At 39.2% G+C, this 19,380-nt stretch overlaps 1 protein-coding gene across 2 annotated transcripts; it reads right to left on the bottom strand.

The window, feature by feature from the left end:
* Positions 1–2,969: 2,969 nt before the first annotated feature.
* ARL14EP (ARF like GTPase 14 effector protein) lies at positions 2,970–11,313 on the bottom strand. 2 transcript variants are annotated; one of them, XM_082058055.1, is made up of 5 exons: positions 11,186–11,226; positions 8,163–8,240; positions 7,086–7,592; positions 5,932–6,062; positions 2,970–4,506 (listed from the first exon to the last, which is right to left on the bottom strand). In XM_082058055.1, exons 3-5 carry the CDS (start codon positions 7,506–7,508, stop codon positions 4,278–4,280), a joined length of 783 nt encoding a protein of 260 aa, XP_081914181.1. In that variant the 5' UTR covers positions 7,509–7,592; positions 8,163–8,240; positions 11,186–11,226; the 3' UTR covers positions 2,970–4,277. The 2 variants fall into 2 exon arrangements, with proteins under 2 accessions (XP_081914181.1, XP_081914180.1); XM_082058054.1 differs by lacking the exon at positions 8,163–8,240 and having other exon boundaries at positions 11,186–11,313.
* Positions 11,314–19,380: the final 8,067 nt, after the last annotated feature.

Consider the following 19,380-nt stretch of genomic DNA (forward strand, 5'->3'; position numbering starts at 1 on the left):
GATTCCTGAGTCTGTCCAATATAAAATCCCCTCTGCTCAGACAGCTGGGGATGCATCTCTAAGAGGTGAAGCAGAAGCTCATGGTTTGCAGTAAACTGATGCCCTCTGCTGGGTATGAGAATGTAAAAGAAAATGTACAACCCCAGTTTCAGAGGAGGAGAATGTTTCTCGAACAAAGCCCCTACAAAACGGTGATCTGGGAAGTTTAATCACAATTTTTCACACATCCCTATAATATCTTTTGATATGTGCTTGGAGGAGAATTCTTAATTAGGAATCTAATTGCAGTGAATAAATATAAGAATAGTTCTTGCTATGGCTCCCACATTGGCAACTATTAGATGCAACTTGTAATTAAAGATCTTCAAATACAAATATAATCCTTTTACTAAACAGTTCCTCTACTACTAGTAGGATTTAAAAGCATATATAACTTAAAGTTGGAGAGAACTGTTTAGCCTGTTTATAAAGTTGTCATTGCTATGATATTGACTGGTTGGAAGTCAGTATAAAGTTGAATAAAACTTCAAGAATGTTTGCTAAAGAGTTATTGGGGGAAATTATCTGGATCATGAAGGACAAGCTACTGCATATCTGTATATCCTGCATTCCACTGAAAGCTTAGTCGAAAAATGCTGAATCTTTGCATTTATTAGGACACAAATATGACTGGAAATGTGGCTCTAATTTCAGAGGAAAACAAAATAATTCAAACTGGAAATTGTATGTTTATGTTTTTTTCATGAGACTAGAACTCGAAGGCTTGTGTGCTGATTGCAGCAAGATGATGTGGCTGTTTTTGTCACAAAGCAAGTGTCAGAACCACCTGAACACTTGACCTCTGTGCAACTGTCACTGCAGCACTTCAGTGTGAGCTCTTGTGCCGTTGGCTATTGGTCTGTTCTGGGTAATGTGGGTAACACCTGTATGAAAAGGCTAACGAGAACATTAAACCAGGTCTAAAATCAGGTTAAAAAAAAAAATTACTTTAACTCTCTTTGGTTTTCCTTTAGAGACTTTAATTCTGACTTTGAGATTTATAAAGCCATACTTTTTGTTTAGGTTTGTCTGCTTTCCGTACTTTCTGGTATCTTGAATGATCAGCCAAAAGATCCAAAAGTTGAGAGGCTCCTCATGTTAGATTCTGAGAGTTATGAACTTAATTGATTAAAAGAAAAACTAATTCATGCTGTGGCTAAGGATAAGGCTATAATGCATCTCCCAAAGATAAACGCTTTTTAGTACCATAATTACAAAAAATGTTAATATAACACGTTCTCTAATTACTTGACTGATATTGATATTATTTGAGTATTTATTTGCAGTCATAATTCAACAGAAAGCATCCCAGGGCATGTTTCACCAGTTTTAAACTCATCTCCACTAAGGGAGGAAAAAGGGACATGTCCTGTCTCAGATACGACCCCAAAGTTCTGTGGTAACCCTCACTGACTTAAAGATGTTGAATTTGACCATGTTCTAAACTTGGTGTGAGTTTTGCTCTGTGTGAAAAAGAAACCAAACCAGAACTTAACACTGTACTCGACAGACGACAAATCTGGAGCTTCTGTTTAATAAACTCCAGTTGATCCATGTGATATATATTGTTGGTAGAATGGATTATTTTATTGTCATTGATTTGTCTTTTGAAAACGTAAACTTTATTTAGGCTTTAATTTGTGCAATTAATATCAAAAGGCAAGTCTTAACGTGGTAACTGGGCTATATCTGCAGTTGGCTTTTCTCTTCAATGCATGCAGAGTTTAAAGTGGTTTTTATACCTGGGCTATGAGCTTTGGGTTTTATGGAAAGTAGTTATTTCCTTTGGCTATATTAAGAGCACGTACTGTTTAATGGGCTGTTGTGGAGTAATTCTGAAAGATGGGGAACTACATATGCTGTTGGGAACAATATGCAATCACTTATAGATGATAAAATAGCTTGCTGATGGGATAAGTTTGGTGCTTATGAAAACATACAGGAAAAAAATGGAGAAATTAATATCTCTAAGCATTTTAAATCTAGCAAGATAATAAAGTTTGACTTTCAACAATGGCTTTTAACAGAAAAATAGATGAAGGGGACATGTAAGTATATAAAACATATTATTGAACTCAACACACTACAACCTAGGCACATTCAGGGAACAGGACTAAATGGAAATGCTCTAAATACGTAAGCAGGACAGGAACAACCAACACCAAAAGTCCTGTTTTACTGGGGAGAAAACCCAAAGTCTCCTGCAGCTTCTACACCAATCAACAGTACCCAGTAATTAGCGTAGGGTTTTATTCAAACACCAGCCCCATGCATTTTGTTAGGCAACAACTTGAGTGATTTATTTGGCAAAGTACTCATTGCTAGTGAGCCTGTGAAATGAAAGACTGAATATGCTTTTAAGAGATTTAATGGAGATGGAGAAACACAGTTCTAATAATGGGATGCTCTAGGCAATTTAAACTACACCTAGACCTGCATTTCACTTCAGTGGAAAGCTTTAAGAGTTACGGAATCCAAACTCTAACTGTGGACTTCAACGATAAGTTATACTCAAACAGTTGGAAGCCGGTCAGGTTTAGTAACAATGGGTACTGCTGACTTTTTGGTCTAATGTAAAAAATAATAAATACATAAAAATTAGAACACTGGACCAACATTTTCCCTCTCCCATGGAGGAAACCATTCATATCTAATTCAAACAGCTGCTTAAGAGATGAAAGAACTCCAAATATGGATCAAGCACACAAGATGAATTGCTGTGTCAGGATAAGCGTGCTCTGTAGTCAACAAAGTAAAATGTACTAAATGCTACTTGCATGTCAGGGAAGCCAGGGCTATTACTCATCTGTGGTGCTGCTGTCTGGAATAGAATGTAAAGAGCATTGTGCTCTCCCTAAATAAACTCACATGATGGTTCTTGTGATACATATGACCTACGTGGGAGACATCCATTGGAAGAACAGACAATGTTCTGACCAAGAAATGAAAGGCTATTTATTTTTGTAGCAGATGTAACAAAAATGTAGTGTAAGCTGATGCTTCTGCTTCATTAGGACCAGCAGGGGTCAGTACAATTCAAAGCATAACTTTGGCTTTTAGTGATCAACCTTCCTGATGCTTATTAGAATATATCCTAAACAAATAGTATGATTATACAACTTAAACTACTAAGTCTTCAGAAATCAGTAGTTAACAGTTTTCTTGAATAAATTTGACCCAATAAATATGCAGATCTTCCAAGTCTATCACAGAAGTAGGAAATTTACCCAAAGCACAACTAAACTACCAAGGAATAACACCTGATGTCACTTGGATTTCGATTATAAAATCTCTTTTCCATAAATCTTGTTATGCTGTGAAATTTTAATGTTCTGAGGACAGATATTGCATCAAACAAACAAATTCAACTCTCTTTGTTATTGTTGTCTAGATATTCTTAGTTTGGAAACAGATACTCAAATTCATTTCAGTTGCATATGAACATTTCCCTTTAAAACAAGCACAAATTCAAAAAGAGGAGAGGGCTGTTGAAGTACTAGTCCATTTGAATTACCAACTGATAACAAATACAGCAAAATTGTTTCAATTGTGTTGTACAGAAACCAGCAAAACAGTATCAACAATTAAATAGCTCAACATATTTTTTTCAATGCCTTGACAGTTTTGTAACACTTTAACAATGAGCCTTGAATTCATAAGGATAATTTGATCTTAAATGCCAGTAACTTGGATGGGATCTGAACTCCCAAATGCCTCTGAATCCATTTTAGTGAAAACGATTTAATTCATGAGATGTATCTGGGATAATCTATAGAAGATACAGCATTTGCTATTAATACTAGAGAGAACTTTATTGATACTGCATGTAAATTTACTGTGAACTTCAAGGATGTTTCACACAAAGCAGATTCAAAACATGAGATCCTGAAGTAGAGAAGGAAAATGAGATGGTAGGCTATACAAAACAGTATATGGGACGATGGTGAGTGGCTCAGGATATGTCACATGAAAATTCAGCATCTTAAATACAGTGAAAGACTGTTCTAGGAGAACTTACTCGTATGACTAAAAAGAGTGAGGACAAGGTAGAAGAAGTGTGAAAAGATGGTAGTATGATTAAGAATATTTCCATAATCATACTGAAAATGAATGTGAGCACATTAATCATGTGGATCATGATAAATTACAATGGTTTTCATTAAACCACTAAATGATGAATGTGCTGTGTTTAACTAAAGCATTAAATATATACTCAGGATAAACAACACACATATACACTAACCAACATGCTTATTTCTAATTATTTCTCCTCCTTCTATCTCAATTTGCTCATAGAGCCACTTGCGGTCACAGCGACATTCGGCTCCACACTTGTTGGAGCCACATTTGGGGCAAGCGTAGAAACATCCCAGGCAATCTTCATCGAGACAATCACAGAGATCCATCCCATTGTAAAGCAGGAGTCCCTGGCTATCGTAGACTTTACTCTTGGCTGGTATAAGTTGCCTGTATAAGGAAAACCAAGATATTTCCATGTTAAAAAATCCACCTATTTTGATGCCAAGCTGCTAACAGTTGAGAACAGCAGTTTCCTTTCTTCAGGTGTCCATTTTAACACTGTGTCCCTTTAAAAGATGTATATATGTTACTGTATTTGACGACATTTCTCAGTCCTAATTCTATCTCCACTATAGTGCTTTAGAAATAACTTAAATAAATGTCAAGTTTTTATTTCTTCAATAGCACACTTATTTAACCACTTATGAATATTCTTATGATATGAATTTCAGATTACCTTTCAGATGATGGGAAACGCTCCCTGAATTTACTTTTCATAATGTGTAGCTGTAATTCAAAGAAGCTTATGTAGCATTATTAATGTGTGCACATGCTAATTTAAAAATATTTTTATGGTTTTATCATTATCCATCTCTGTAACAGTTCTGTTGATGTGCAGAAACACTCTGTTTGGAAGGGACCACTTTATCTGACCTGCTGCTCAAAGCCAGGTCAACTCAAATTAGGTTGCTCAGGGCTGCATCTAGTTGAGTTCTGAAAAGCTCTAATGTCAGGGATGCCACAACACTTTGGATCTGATGTTTACACAGGAAAAGTTTTCCTAACATCTTGTCAACATTTCTCTGGTTGTAACTTGTGCCCAAACTGAGCAGAAGAAACAAATAGATGGGAAAAGGATGTGTGGCTTATGAATAGCACATCTAGAGTCTGTTTCTGTCTTGTGAAGTTAAACTTAGATGGGGAGCAGGGAAAGGTACTAATGTGATCTTTCTTGCACATTTTAACAAACATTGTATGACTCGTCAAAACTGGGACTTCCATCACCCTCCTACTAGGACAAGACTGAACTGGTCCAAACTTTTAGTGGAAAATGACATACAAAATTCAGCTGTGTATACCCTTCCTCTGTAGAAAGTAGGATTTTAAAACTAGTCACATTAGAAGGTTGTAATTCGTTATCCAGTATTCTCTAACTTGGACACCAACTTCCTTTTCTAAAAGGAAGGTGAAGTCCTAACTTGCACATATTTGCTTACAAAGTATAATCACTGAGTTTATTGAAAGATGACAACTCCAGCATTTAAGTGTAGTCTACTTGATCTGTTTTCAAACTTAGCCTATTATCAGAATTCCAGCTTGTGCATAAATTAATAGCTTAACCTGTGTAGTATTCTCATGCCTTACCAAACATTTGTTTACATTCTAATTGCCTGAAATACAGACTGTATGGTAACACTTTATATTCTGTTTTGTTTATCTCAGTCATGACAGTGAGCTTTAACATCCTCAAAAACAAAAAAGCAATAAATAAACACACAAACATCTATTTAAAAAATGTGTTACAGGGACACTGACCATTAAGGTTATTTTATTTTGAAGTAAAAGTTAATGTAAACCCAGGAAAGACCTCACCTGTCTGAATTATATGATGCATTTTTTGTTTGCAGCCTTCTCTTTTCTCTTTTACTGGTTTCAGGAGTGAATTCAGTCTGTCGTCCTGGATTAGCAAACTGTAGAGACTTTAAAGCTTTAGCTGTACGCCCCTGAACAAAGACAGAAAATCTCATTTAATTACAAATACAAACCTAAGTTCATAAGAAAATAGCCAGTCAAGCCAGGATATTGTAATAACTTAAGTAAATTGTAGATTGTTGACCTCAACTCTAAGCATTGGATTTCCCATAAGAACAAACTTAAGTCTTAGAACTTCTATACCAGAGAACTCTACTAGTCTCAAAACTCAACAATACAAGCTTTATAGCAGCAGTTTTAATCAATGCTTTCAAATTTCACCCTGTATCAGTCTCCTAATCATATTGGCATGTAACTGAAAAGTACAGTTGGGCACCAGCCCTGGGCTGAACAGGACAACAGCTCCTCCAAGGCAATTCTGCTTTGCGACAGGGCATTTATGGGTGAGCTCTTGCTGATTTGGCTGCCCACACTTCTGCTGATGACTTGCACACATCTTGAACGATGCATCCAACAACATACAAGCTGTATTCCAAACTCAGCACTCAAAGCATGATCCTCCCACACCAGTTCATTAGTGGCCCTGAATAAATGCCACGGCATTCACAGCTCAGATACCACAAGAGTACATTTAATTCACCTCAATGCATGTTCACTTGGTAATGAACTGCTAGAAAGAGTGGATTTTTTTTTTTTAAACTGAAGAGACTAAACCAGAAGCAGCTTCCCTTGGCATCCTTAGAAGCAACCTTTGAAGTGTTCAGTTTCAAGCACCTGAGCTTGTTTTATGTAAGGCTTGAGTAACAGCTTAAATTACCAGCAGCAGTCTGGTATTTACATAAACTTACGAGTTTTAAGTCACCCTCATGCATGCAATCATTTGAATTTAAAAGGCCATAATATTAGGGAAGAGGATTTTTAAGGTCCTCCAAATAAAGGCTTAAACACATTAAACTCCCACACATCTATAAAGCTACACCCTTTTATAATTCTATTAAAAAACCTTAATTTCTTTATGTAGGACTTGTATGAAGCCCAATTCCAATAGCTTGCAGCACTTAAGGGGGGTGGGGAAAACTGATCCATATACATACGTCTGAATCGAGTTTTCTTCTTTGGCGATCTTCGGATTCAACATCCATGCTTCCATTTATTATCTGCATACACTTGGGACAAAGCTTCCAACCAGGTACAAACTGTCTTCCAAACTTGGCACTTAGAAAAGCTGCATCATCTAAGTCAATTGCACGCAAGTTTTTCTTGGAGAGTTTTCTGTGCACATTAAAGGGATCACAACATGATTTTTGTAAGTCTTCAAATCTTTCGATGTAAATTTTTGCATGGTGGAAGCAGATTGTATTGTTATCTGAAAGGGTGATTCCAGTCCTAAGCTGAAGTAACAGTAGGTCAGATGAGGATGTATCTTGCTTGGTCTTGAAGCCAGTGTGACGGGTATAGTATGTTTTATGGCATTCATTGGTAGCCTGAAGCTGAACTCCAACGGAACAAGGATCCATTTTACCGTATCAGAATGTATTTCACTTTTTTTTTGGCCAAAAATGTGTTCTTTGAAGTCTTTAGTAGTTTCTGTGAAGATCACCCTAGAGAAAACATTAAAATCAGAGTTCTGCTGTAAGCTTGACAGACTAGGTTTAAGTAATTTAAAAAACATGCAAAGAAATTCTAACCTAGTCTAGATAAGACTAAAAATGCACTGAATTTAATTCTGAAATTAAACCATGCATCTTCTATTCCTTTCAGACACAGTTTTCCCAGCTACAATAAGTATAAATTCAAAATGTTTAGTAGTGTTACTTTCCCAAAAGCAATGTGGTAGCAAGGTATGAGGCGGATGAGCTGTTCAGACAGCAGCCTGCTCTCCTCACAGGTTTCCTGGGGACTCACTCTCTCAGCACAACCCCTACCAGTCAAGACCAGTTGCAAAAATGGCCCACAGGCAGAAAGTGCTGATGGCTAAACAATTCACCCATTCTGCTTAAGTAGTTTCTAGGGGGAAAAAAAAGCTGCTGAAGGTAGGCTGCCCAGGCTGTCAGTTGGTAATTCACACCCAGCAGCGCTTTCCTGTGTGTTCTTCTCATGGACACCAGGTGCAGGTCAACACACAGAATCAACCTGAGCCTTTTCAAGAACCAGCCTGTGGTGTTACACACAAAGACTGATGGTTCCAGGTGTTTGCACTTGTGGTCATGTGCCCTCTGTGTGCAGCTTTCTCCAACTGAGTGCTGTGTCTGTTGGATATAAATATTGCAGAGTTATTTAAACACAAATACAATTACCAAATGCAAAGTTAGCTAATGCAGAGGGGTTATGTACTCATGCCAAAGTTTGCAAATCCACTGCTGTCCCTAAAACATCAGAGCCTGAGCCCATCTTGCACTGTTTTCTACTGCAACATAAAGAACAAATCTCTACCCAAAGAAAGGAATTACTTTGCTTTCAAAACTCCTGAGAACCTTAATTACAATGAATACAAACTAACTGGCAACTTGATGTTCACCTATGTGGTACTCTGCAAAGACAAATCCAGACACATTAAAAAGCACAGTGTATTGGTTTGGGCTGGGAGTTAAATTTTTGTATTTGTACTGAAAACAGTGTTGATAAGATGCTGATGTTTTAGTTATTGCTGAACAATGCTTACACAGTGTCAAGGTCTTTTCTGCTGCTCAGACTGCTCTGCTGGTGCGTAGGTTGGAGGTGTCCAAAAGGTTGGCAGGGGACAGAGTTGGGACAGCTGAGCCCAACTGAGCAAAGGGATTTTCCACCCTGTATGATGTTGTGCTCAGCAATAAAAATAGGGGGGGGGGGGTGGGTGTGGGTGTGGGTGCTGCTGCTCGGGGGCTGGCTGGGCATTGGTTAGTTGGCGGTGAGCAATTGTTTTCACCTTCATTGCTTGTTTTTCTGGGCTTCTATTTTCCTTTTTTTTAAAAATTTTTTGTTTTTTTACAATTTCTTTCACTTATTTTTTAATTATCAAGCTGTTTATCTCAACCTACAAGTTTCTGTCTCAGTTTTACCCTTCCTATTGTCCCTCCCATCCCACAGGGATACCATGGTGGGGAATGAGCAGCTGTGCAGTGCTTAGTTGCCAGCTGGGGTTAAACCACAGCACAGTCATTTGTGCAAACCACTGAGCAGGGCAACATGGCTTTTTTTAATCAATAAAAATCTCAGCCAGTTGTATAATGGAAAAATTCTGGGATGCTACTTTCAATAAAATAAAAGCTAACAGCATCACATGCAACCTAATAACAAGGAATGTGGAAGTTTATCTAACAGACAGGAATATGAACACAGCAGTGCAGAATTCTGACAGAGAACAGTGAGGAGTTAATAGGCTTCTGAAAATTACTCTGAAAAGTCACTGCCTAGAGCATTTTTGCAGCAGAAATCCTCTTCATTGTAATACTTCAGTTTTTCTGAAAAAGATATATGTATCTGATGCAATTATGTAACACATTTCAATATATTAAACTGTATGCACAGTAACTTAAAGGTCTTGCATAGGTCATTCTATACTGTCTAGTGATTTAAATGATCCAAATAGAGATGATAGCCAGGCTGTACTCAGGCAGTGAACTTGTTTTAAAGTATAATTTTATATCTGATTCAAGACAGAACTAGGTATAACTGAACAATTATTTTTAAACAAGTTTTCTCAGCCTATTGTTAAAAACGCTCCAGCTTTCACATTTAAATTAAAGCAAGAACAACAGAGGCACAAAGAGTCCTGAATGGAGATGCACGATGTTATAAACACCTGAGTTTGCAAAAAAAGGGTGTGTACTTCATTCTGAAAATAAAGCAAACTCAGTTCTGTTTTCTGCAAGTTCTCTGAAAAGAGAGTATTGTAATACTTAACACTGACTTCTCAGGTCAAAACCTAAATTCTGTATTTTAAGGACTAGAACTAGTCCGATCCTAAATTTCTAGAGTATCTGACCTCTTCATCACTGAAATTTCTGTATTCTAAGTTAACTAAGGCCTCTCCTGAAGTTTTGACTCTGCACTGGAAGTATACAAATCAATGGAGTTTTAAAAATTCTTATTCTCAGTGCCTGCTAAATTCTAAGAGTGGTCTGTTAGGCACTTCTTAGGTGTTAACAAATACCATTCTTGTGACTTAAGCAGGAGAAGATGAGGAGACAATGCTTTTGCTCTCAGAAGATAAGGTGGTGACACCAGTGCAAGCAGGTTATGAGCTGAATAACAAACGAACATAATGCATGTGCAAAGGACTTCTTGGAAGTGTGATGAATATATGATCTGGGTGGGCATAACCTGTGTCTGGGAATTGTTTGGGACCCCAGCTAAGCAGAAATGATTCTTATGGGGAGCTGATGCATCAATAAAGGATGCTTGCTTCTAAAACCAACTGCGAATTTTCACAGAATCACAGAATGTCAGGGATTGGAAGGGACCTCGAAAGATCATCCAGTCCAATCCCCCTGCCGGAGCAGGAACACCCAGATGAGGTTACACAGGAAGGTGTCCAGGTGGGTTTTGAATGTCTCCAGAGTAGGAGACTCCACAACCTCCCTGAGCAGCCTGTTCCAGTGTCTGTCACCCTCACTGAGAAGAAGTTTCTTCTCAAATTTAAGTGGAACCTTTTGTGTTCCAGTTTGTACCCACTACCCCTTGCCCTACCATTACTTGTCACTGAGAAGAGCCTGGCTCCATCCTCCTGACACTCGCCCTTTATATATCTGTAAACATTAATGAGCTCACCCCTCAGTGTCCTCTTCTCCCCAGGGCAGAGCAGAGGGGCAGGAGAACCTCTCTCGACCTACTAACCAGCCCCTTCTAATCCACCCCAGCTACCATTGGCTTCCTGGCCCCAAGGGCACAGTGCTGGCTCATGGTCACCCCGCTGTCCCCCAGGTCCCTTTCCCCTACGCTGCTTCTTGATTTTAGAAGTTTCTCCAACGACCCGATTTACGGTATCACCTGGGCTCGGCAGCACCGGAGAGCTCTCCCTCGGCGAGGCCTCCCCCGGTGCCGCTGAGCCCGTGTTTCCCGGCCCGTCGGCTCCGGCGGCAGGAGGCCGCCTCGGTACCTTACCCTGCATTTTCTCCCGCGCCCAGCTCCCGTGTGACCCCCGCGGCGGCAGCGCTGCCCGTGGCCGCCGTTAACTGCCATTAACCGCCCCTCACCCGCCCGACCCCCGGCTCACCATAGAGCGGCGGAACCGCCGGGCGGCCCCGGAGCGGCACTTCCGGCGCGCAGGTGGGGAAACGGCGACACCGGGGAAGCGGACGGAAGGGCGGGGTGTGCAGGTCACGTGGTCAAAGCGTGGGCTCGTGCGCGGTGGTTGCGTGCGCGACGTGCCGCGCCGCTGGGCGGGGCCGGCGGTGCGCGGGCGGGGCCGGCGGTGCGCGGGCGGGGCCGGCGGTGCGCGGGCGGGGCCGGCGGTGCGCGGGCGGGGCCGGCGGTGCGCGGGCGGGGCCGGCGGTGCGCGGGCGGGGCCGGCGGTGCGCGCGCGCTGCGCTCGGGGCGGGTGTGAGGCGGGCGGGAAGGTCTGAGGTAACGGTGGTAGCGGGTGAAACGCACCGAGAGCCGCGGTTGCTGTGGATGTAGGACGCGGGGGTGAAGCCGTGCAAACCCCCCTCTGCTCCTCAGGGAACGCGGCGGCACCGAGACCTGCCCGAGCGGTCACGCCTGCAGGGGAGAAGCTCTGTTGTCAGACTAGGGCAACCGGTAATTAGAGTATCTTTCCCCCCAGGTTCCTCAGGTCACTATGTCCCCCGCCCCTGAAATCAGTGATGCTGAAGCTGTTAATTATTTTAAATTAAAAAAAATCCAGAAAATCTGTTGATTCGTTTAAGAAAAAACAAACCAACCGAATAACACCAAAACAAACAAAACCCCCCGGTTTCTTGGTCACCAGAGTGTCTCTAAAGTCTGTTAGTAGGTGGGTTTTGTTTGTTTTGTGATTTTTGTTTGTCTTTTTACCTGTTTTGTTGGTGTTTGTTTGGTTTTGTTGATTTTTGTTTGTGTTTTTATGTGGTTGGTTTGTTTGGGTTTTGTTTGTTTGGGTTTTGTTTGTTTGGGTTTTGTTTGTTTGTTTTGATTTTGTTAAATTCTATAGAGTTTTCAGGACAATGAATCTTTCCAGGGAGAAGGTATGAAATTTCGACTAGTGTTTATTTGTTCTACAGCCCGGGTAGTGACACCACACTCCGCCTACACTTTTGTAACAATAATGATACTACACAGAGCGCAGGTGTCCTGATAAGTACCTTAAATTTATAATACTGATACTGGTTTTAAGTTACAATGTTGCTAGAAAGAAAAAAAAAAAAATTACCATTTAATGCCCATGCACAGTTGGTTTATCTGTTTTTGTTGAGAATTTTAGAATGCACAAGAAAAAAATGCTGGATGAGAGTATTTTTCTTCTGTTTCTTCAGGTTCTTCTCTTTCTAGACTGGATTCAACCCAGAGTTTTTTAGAGGATGTGACTCTTCTTTCCAAACCTCTTTGAAGGCAGGATAGAGCCTTTTGTGTTGCTCCAGTCCTGCACAGTAACCACCTATTGCTGAGTTATGACAAAATGACACCAAAAAAATCTGCGAGATAGCCTGTAATATGTTTCTGCCCACTTGAAGCTGTTGCCCACAACACATTAGGATGTCACAGTCCCATAACATCATTAGCAGCAAATTAAGGCCACCCAGTTAGTGATGCTAGAGGCTTAAGTTCCCTCCCCAGTCATTTGTGACTAAATAATTACTGATGGGCTTTCCAGCAGGTTTGCAGTGGATGGTAATGGTAGGAAAGCTGAAGTACAGTCAGAGCAAATACAGAAAGGCATGGCATGAAACTAAAAAGAATCATGAGCCATAGAAGCTGATTTTAGTAACAGAATATTGAGTAATACCATATTCATTACTTGGGGCTTGCCACAGCTGATGGATAGTACAATAACAGCTGACACCTCTTTCTAAACAAATAAGCTATTTTGGGACTGAGCTGGGGTAGTGATTAGTGCAAGGGAAGCCAAAATATTTGGGTGTAGATTTAGGTGGTTAAAGCAATTGAAACATCTTTCGGGCCTGGTTTCATTGGAAGCGTTCTTAAGCTGAAGCTGTGTCAGAATCTTGGCTTTGGCAAATATGCACCAAGCCTGAAAGAAACTAAATTTGCCTTAAAGGCTTAAAATATGTAGTTGACTTAAGCTAAAAAAATTTAAAAATAGATACCTTGTTTGAGGCCTCGCAGTAGATTTTTATGGCTCTGCTATATTTAGCCATTAGAAAAAAAATCTTAGCATAATGAAGTACTGAAATCAACAGGGCAAAAATGTTAGAAACAGCACAAAAGATTCAAAGCAGTGAATTGTGAGGGTTTTCTCTTGCAGTCTGTTATTCACAGTAGTCTTTTTAAGTACTGGGGTAAAGACATCAACAAAAGGATATTTTCAGGTAGAAATACAGTTTTCAAATTGTCTGTATCCCTTCAAAATGTAAGACTGGAAATCAGGATGTCTTTTTATTTAACTTTTTGCCCCGGTGTTAAAGTATTGCTGGAATAGTTGTCTGAAAATAGTTAAAAGCCTGTGGAGGTGAGAAATAATTTTTTACTTGCTTCAGGATTTTAAAGCACAGGAATATAAAGCTTTAATTCTAATGTGACAGTAACAGCAGGTGGGCTTTGCCATTTTCTATTTCTCCATCTGAGCGTTAAAGAAAGCATATACAAATTCCATATATATATATTACTTAAGTCAGAAACTGGCTCAGTGATGACAGATCATTCACGGAGGCTTCAATAAAGCTGCTTCTGCCAACTTGTACTGCTGAGGATGGAATGTGTGGAGTTAATGAAGGGGAATAATTCATGAGGGGAGATATTTGAGATACGGGTTGTGACATCAATTTGTATTAAATAAATATAGGAGGAGCAGTGGGGTGTGTGTATTCACTTTTTCAGTGTTAGTGTCAATCTGTGAGGCCGATTGTATAGGGCTAGATAAAGATTTCAGGTTATATGCATGTTAACTTGTAACAAGTCTGCCGTCTACAGGTTTAGACTGGTTTTGGTTGATCACATTAACTTTTATCTATGTAAATGGAATTGTGCCTTAATTAGGGAGAAGTTTGGGGTTTAGAGTAAAAGGATTCTAGATATGTAAGATGAAAGGTTCATGAGCTAAACTGGATGCAGTAAGAATATTCTTATATAGTTTGGTAATACTAGGGTGGGATTTAAACTTGTTTCTCTGCCAATGCAGCTTGACTCCATGTGCCATTTTCCTACAGAAGTGTGTCTGAAAGCTGCCAAAGCTTGTGCTGCAAAGGAATATGCACAGCAAGGTAATTTTTAATGGATTTCATGTTGAAGAGTAGTACAAGTCATACTCACAGAATCCAGTTTTGGTCTGCTTGCTGAGATTCCATGATTAGTGTGTGCCTCAGTTCATTCACATGTAAAATTGAATGAAGTACTATTGACACACATCATCACTTTGAAATTACTTTGTCTTTCTGTCACCTTGATTTTCCAGAATTTGAAGCGGTAACATTTTGTTACTGGCCTGCAAGACACTGAGACAGGCTCAGAAGAAAGATGGTATGAGCACTGTATTCAATACAGTACAAATTCCAGATAGCTCAGCTCAATTTCAAAAGTAATCAAGTGAAATTTTTTACAGGACAGGACTACCTGAGAAAGCACTGAATGTAAATCTTATGGTAGTTCTTTTCCTCTGGGAGCACTACCTGGGGTTTAAGTTTTTCGTGACTTTGAATGTGAGCAGCATTGTTGTAAGAGCTTGCAGCTTATCCATAGAAAACTTCCAGAAATTTAGTTTAACTACATAATATCCAGGTAGCTTGGCCTAGAAAGCAGCAAAATGCTGGTAAAGGTCAGAGATTTCATTTAATTACTTCTGGAAGCTCAGCAAATTTGAGGATGCTGATAAATTGGTTTTTATGAAAGTGTAACAGCAGATTAGGATAGTCCATTAGTTTAGAACCTTTTGTATCTCATGAACTGTCTCTTTTAAACTGAAGTGTTAAAAACAAAATTTGCATAGTGTTGTATTTGGCTTATTTGATAAGGAAAAGATGCTTCTAATTTATTTTATATATTTTACAACCAGAGATCCTGTTTATTTTCTTCAAAGATTGTAGGCAAACATCTCTGTGTAGGTCCTAGCAAATGTTCTGGAACACTAAGTAGGCATCGCTGTTGTGTGCTTTGAGTTTTTTCTGTGAGTTTCTTATGAAATATTGTCATGTGCTCTTTCAAAAACATGAAGTCAGAGACAGAAAGGGTTATTGTGAATTACGAGGCTCTTGATAATGAAAAAGAAAGATTCGATGAGAGAAAGCAGGTGACAAATTTGGAGTAAATCCTTAGATGTGTTTGGAAGCTGCCACGTTCCTTATGCCTTGGATGTTCCCTTATGCTATGGGGGTCCCCAGCTCAGGGGACTTCTGTATTATCTGACTGAACATTACAGTCTGGGAGTAAGTATTAACCTTTCTAAATATTGCTTGTGAAGCAAAAACATAGTTTGTGGAAGGCTGAAAGAAAAGGACCTTAGAGAATTTATTATGTTGGCTTTAAATTTATGTTGTTCAACTGATTTTTTTTGTTGTTGTTTGCTTTGCTGTTTTTTAAGTTTTCTTGCATTTATTCTTTACAGGGACCTACAGTTTCATTTGAATGATAACTAAATAAATATATTCTATTACAAATAAGGGTGAGTGCTGATTTAACTTTTTTTGCCAGCACAAACTCTAATGCAAGCATAAAAACATTCTCTAAACTATAAACAGAGTTCTAAATAAGTAGCCCACATGAGTTTTTCCTTGTAAAAAATGTAATGCTACAGGCTGCATTTTATCTAAGGGTCATGAGCTAATCTCTTGTCACCAACAACTGTTTCTTTCACATCAAATCTTAAAGTTGCCAAAAGTCTGAATATCACTATAAAACTAATGTTTAAAACCCATAAAAAGTACCATGGCATATTTTGTAACATGATAATAACTTTTATTTTGTAAGATATGGATATAAAAGCATGAATATACTGGCTTAAATAACTTTCTGGCATGGTTATGTTTGGGTTTTATTTTAGTTTGACCATGTTATAAAGATTATGGATAATTTTCAAAATTTGCATTTAACTTTTGACCCACAAATGTTGAATGTTTAGATTCATATTGTGCTGCATTTTTGGAGTAAGAGAAATAACAGGAATTCTGTCAGGCTGAAAAAACCCTAAAATCCCCCCAACACTTTGATTCTCACTGTGTCACAATGAGAATCATCCGCTTTACTGGCATCTGACTTTGGGATGCCTCTTTGGGAATCTTTTGCCCTTTCTAGGCTGATTTCTTGAAAGTCTTTATAAATTTATTGCCTGGAACATTCTGTCTGTCTGCTCAGTGAGGTTTTTGTGTGTGTGTGTGTGTGTGTGTTGAGCAGGATTTTGGCTGTTACTTCCAATCTGCTCCTCTTGTTTGAGCAACTTCACAGATGATGTAGCATCACCCCGTTGCTCTACTGTGTTCTTTGCTTCAGGCAGAAGAGAACGTGCTTAGAAATATGGATGTCTGCTGTCCTTTGGAACTGGTGTAGCGTCTCACTGCCGGGTTTGTATCTCATTAGAAAGCCCCAGTAGATAGTATTTTGTTCTTATATTTGTTTCTGAGATGGTGCTGGTGTTTTGGGAGAAGTTTTCTTTACCCGTCCGTAAAGGTGTTGAATTTTTCTCTCTTTCAGAAAGTAGGGACCTTAGGTTTTGCTGTTATTAAAAAGCAATCTCATTCACCCTCTTTCTAGGCTTTTACAGAGCAACTTATTTTTGCACAGACCTAAGACGAGTTAGTGCTTACTCACTGGTAACAGATTAGGGTGTCCAAGGAATTTAGTATTTGCCTTTTGTTAAGAAAAGTGTCCTCATTATGCTTGGTTTGATGGAAAATGAAGGTTGTTAATCTGATGATCTGATCTGGTGAATCAAATAGGGAAAACCACTGTTTTTGCATTGATGTGTGCCCAAGCATTTATCTATTTATCTGTTACTTCTTCCCAATGCACTCTTATGTGCAAGGAAGCAAACAGCACAGATAATTAATACGTGTCCATGAATGGGCATTATGTCCAAATGTAAGTGTGGGTTTATAAGTCATACATCATTCTAGGAAGCCTGGCATGGTTGTTTCCTGTTAAATAGTAGGGCTTGATAGTGGTTATTCTGCATTTCTTTTATGCTGTCTGCCACAGAGAAAAAGCTCTAAGTTTGTCTTAACTGAACACCAAAGTTGAGGGGAAGAAATGGACAGATCAGCATTCAGGTCCAGGAGTGTTGGTTGTACAGTGGCCACCAGCTCTTGAGAGGAACTGTAGTTAGGTCCTAGTCTTGGAAAACATATCCAACACAAATAGTTAGCAGTGATTATTAGCCGTATCCTGGAAACTCGTGTGTGATATTGTCTGTAAAGGGAGACATTTTCCTGTGATATTTTTATTCAAGGAAAAGATTTACTCTGTTGACATGGTTACACTGGCATAAAAGTGTTTCTGCCACTGTGGGTAGCTAATACATTCTGTATTTTAAAATTATGTTTTCCAGGGCAAATCACATCTGTCTTAAGACTCAGTTTGTTATCTTATTGAGAAGGTCCTAAACAATAGCACTTAGAGAAGTTAAAGGACTTGCTGCAATCCTGAAGCAGTTCAGTAGCAAGTACCGCCTAGCAGGTCCCAGCATAGACTTATGTCCCCGAGGGCACCTGTGCAAGGTTTTATTGGTGCAGTGGTACTGGTATAATTCGTATGGGTAGCATATATTAGTATTGCCCATTGCTTTAGTGAGGCCCAGAGTACATGTGTTTGCTGAGCTTGCTGTTCCTCACACATCGGTTCTACCACACTTCCTTGGTTACATTCATGCAACAGCGAAGGCTGGAATGCTTGTGACAAGGAATGTCAGAAACTGGCTCTTATATTTGACTGTCAAGTGTGTTGCGCGACTTCTTATCAAACATAAAATCTTGGTATTAAAATGGTTAGTGCAGCTGGTTGTATACATAAACTAAAAACAAATGTATCTGTGAATTTAGATTTCAAGTCCTCGTCTGTTGCAGGGGTTGGGCTCTGCACATGATTCTGTAACTGTTCTTCAGTTCTACAGTCTTCTGCTCCATGACTCACTGTACAGCTAACTTTTCTATCAGCTGTAGCTATGGGAATTGCCATGGTTCCTTGAAACCCTTATAGAAACAAGACATCCCATGAAACCTTTACTGAAATCAAGTTTATTTATATCCTACTTTTACATTAATGTGATTTTTTTTTTTTCCTTAAAGCAAGGGAGCCAGTTACATTGTCCAGCAGTTTTATGGCCTTGTGACAAATCAGTGACCTAAAAACACACAGTTTGCCCCCTGGATTTCACGCATCATTATGTATTTGGAGACAAAATAGTGCATTTGTCTGCAACTGATAGGTCTGTTAGCAGGTACCAGGAAATACTGCAAATAGTCTAAACATAGCTGGATTTAAATTCCAAAAAATTATGCAAGACCATTACATATTGGGTTAGGCTGTGTTATTTAACAGTGTTCAAGGAATCAGATTTTGGAGGTTTTACCCTTTGTCATTTTGAAAGGTAAAACAGGAAAGCCTCTGATAAATGATGAGAGAAAATGCAAGTGTTTCCTATCCCCCCTCAAAAAAAACACAATAAAACATGTTCAACCTAAGACCATTTTGTTCATGTACTTTAGAGTGTCAAAGCCAAACCAACACTATTACTTACTATTCTGAAACAAACCAATTTATGAATCGGTCAATCTACAGTGAATCAAGAGTGGTTAGTAAGTTACAACAACAGTTTTCTTTGTAGCTTTGTTGAATTCAAGTAACATACGTAAAGAGGACACCTCAGCTTCCTGAAGTAAGGAATATGAGTTAATACCAGCAGCTGTACTGACAAAAGAAAGCTATTACCAAACTGAAAAGGTGTAACTATGCTAAAGACAACCTAGAAAACGTTTCTTGGTTTGGATAGTACTTACAAGTTTTTATTTTTCAAATTAGAAATTTTCATTTTATGTCTTTATTGAAAACTAGAGAACAAGAAAGATGGCGATACCATGCAGCATGCAGTTCAAATTTCTTTATGAAGGGTGGGGGGATTGGCATGGTATATTAATACTTCATTCAGACTTACTGTTTCTCTAGGTTTTTTAGTGTAATTCCAGTGCCAGCATCGTAGCTGAAGGGCAAGAGGAAGGTCCTGGTCATTAGGGCTTCTGAGCAGGTCACCAGGTGCCCACAAATTGCTGAGGGAAGACTCCATGTGTGTATCAAACCTCTTCTCCTGATATCAGCTGGAGACGACACAGACTC

This window comes from Streptopelia decaocto (genome assembly GCF_964273445.1).
Source record: "Streptopelia decaocto genome assembly, chromosome: 7".
NCBI lineage: Eukaryota > Metazoa > Chordata > Aves > Columbiformes > Columbidae > Streptopelia > Streptopelia decaocto.

What these genes read in the sequence shown, in the direction of transcription:
- ARL14EP (XM_082058054.1), bottom strand. Translation starts at nt 7,508, where the DNA reads ATGGATCCTTGTTCCGTTGGAGTTCAGCTTCAGGCTACCAATGAATGC. An exon ending in GAAGAAAACTCGATTCAGAC is followed by an intron (nt 6,063 to 7,085) that starts GTATGTATATGG and finishes GTCTTTGTTCAG; the next exon opens with GGGCGTACAGCTAAAGCTTT. An exon ending in GCATCATATAATTCAGACAG is followed by an intron (nt 4,507 to 5,931) that starts GTGAGGTCTTTC and finishes TTCCTTATACAG; the next exon opens with GCAACTTATACCAGCCAAGA.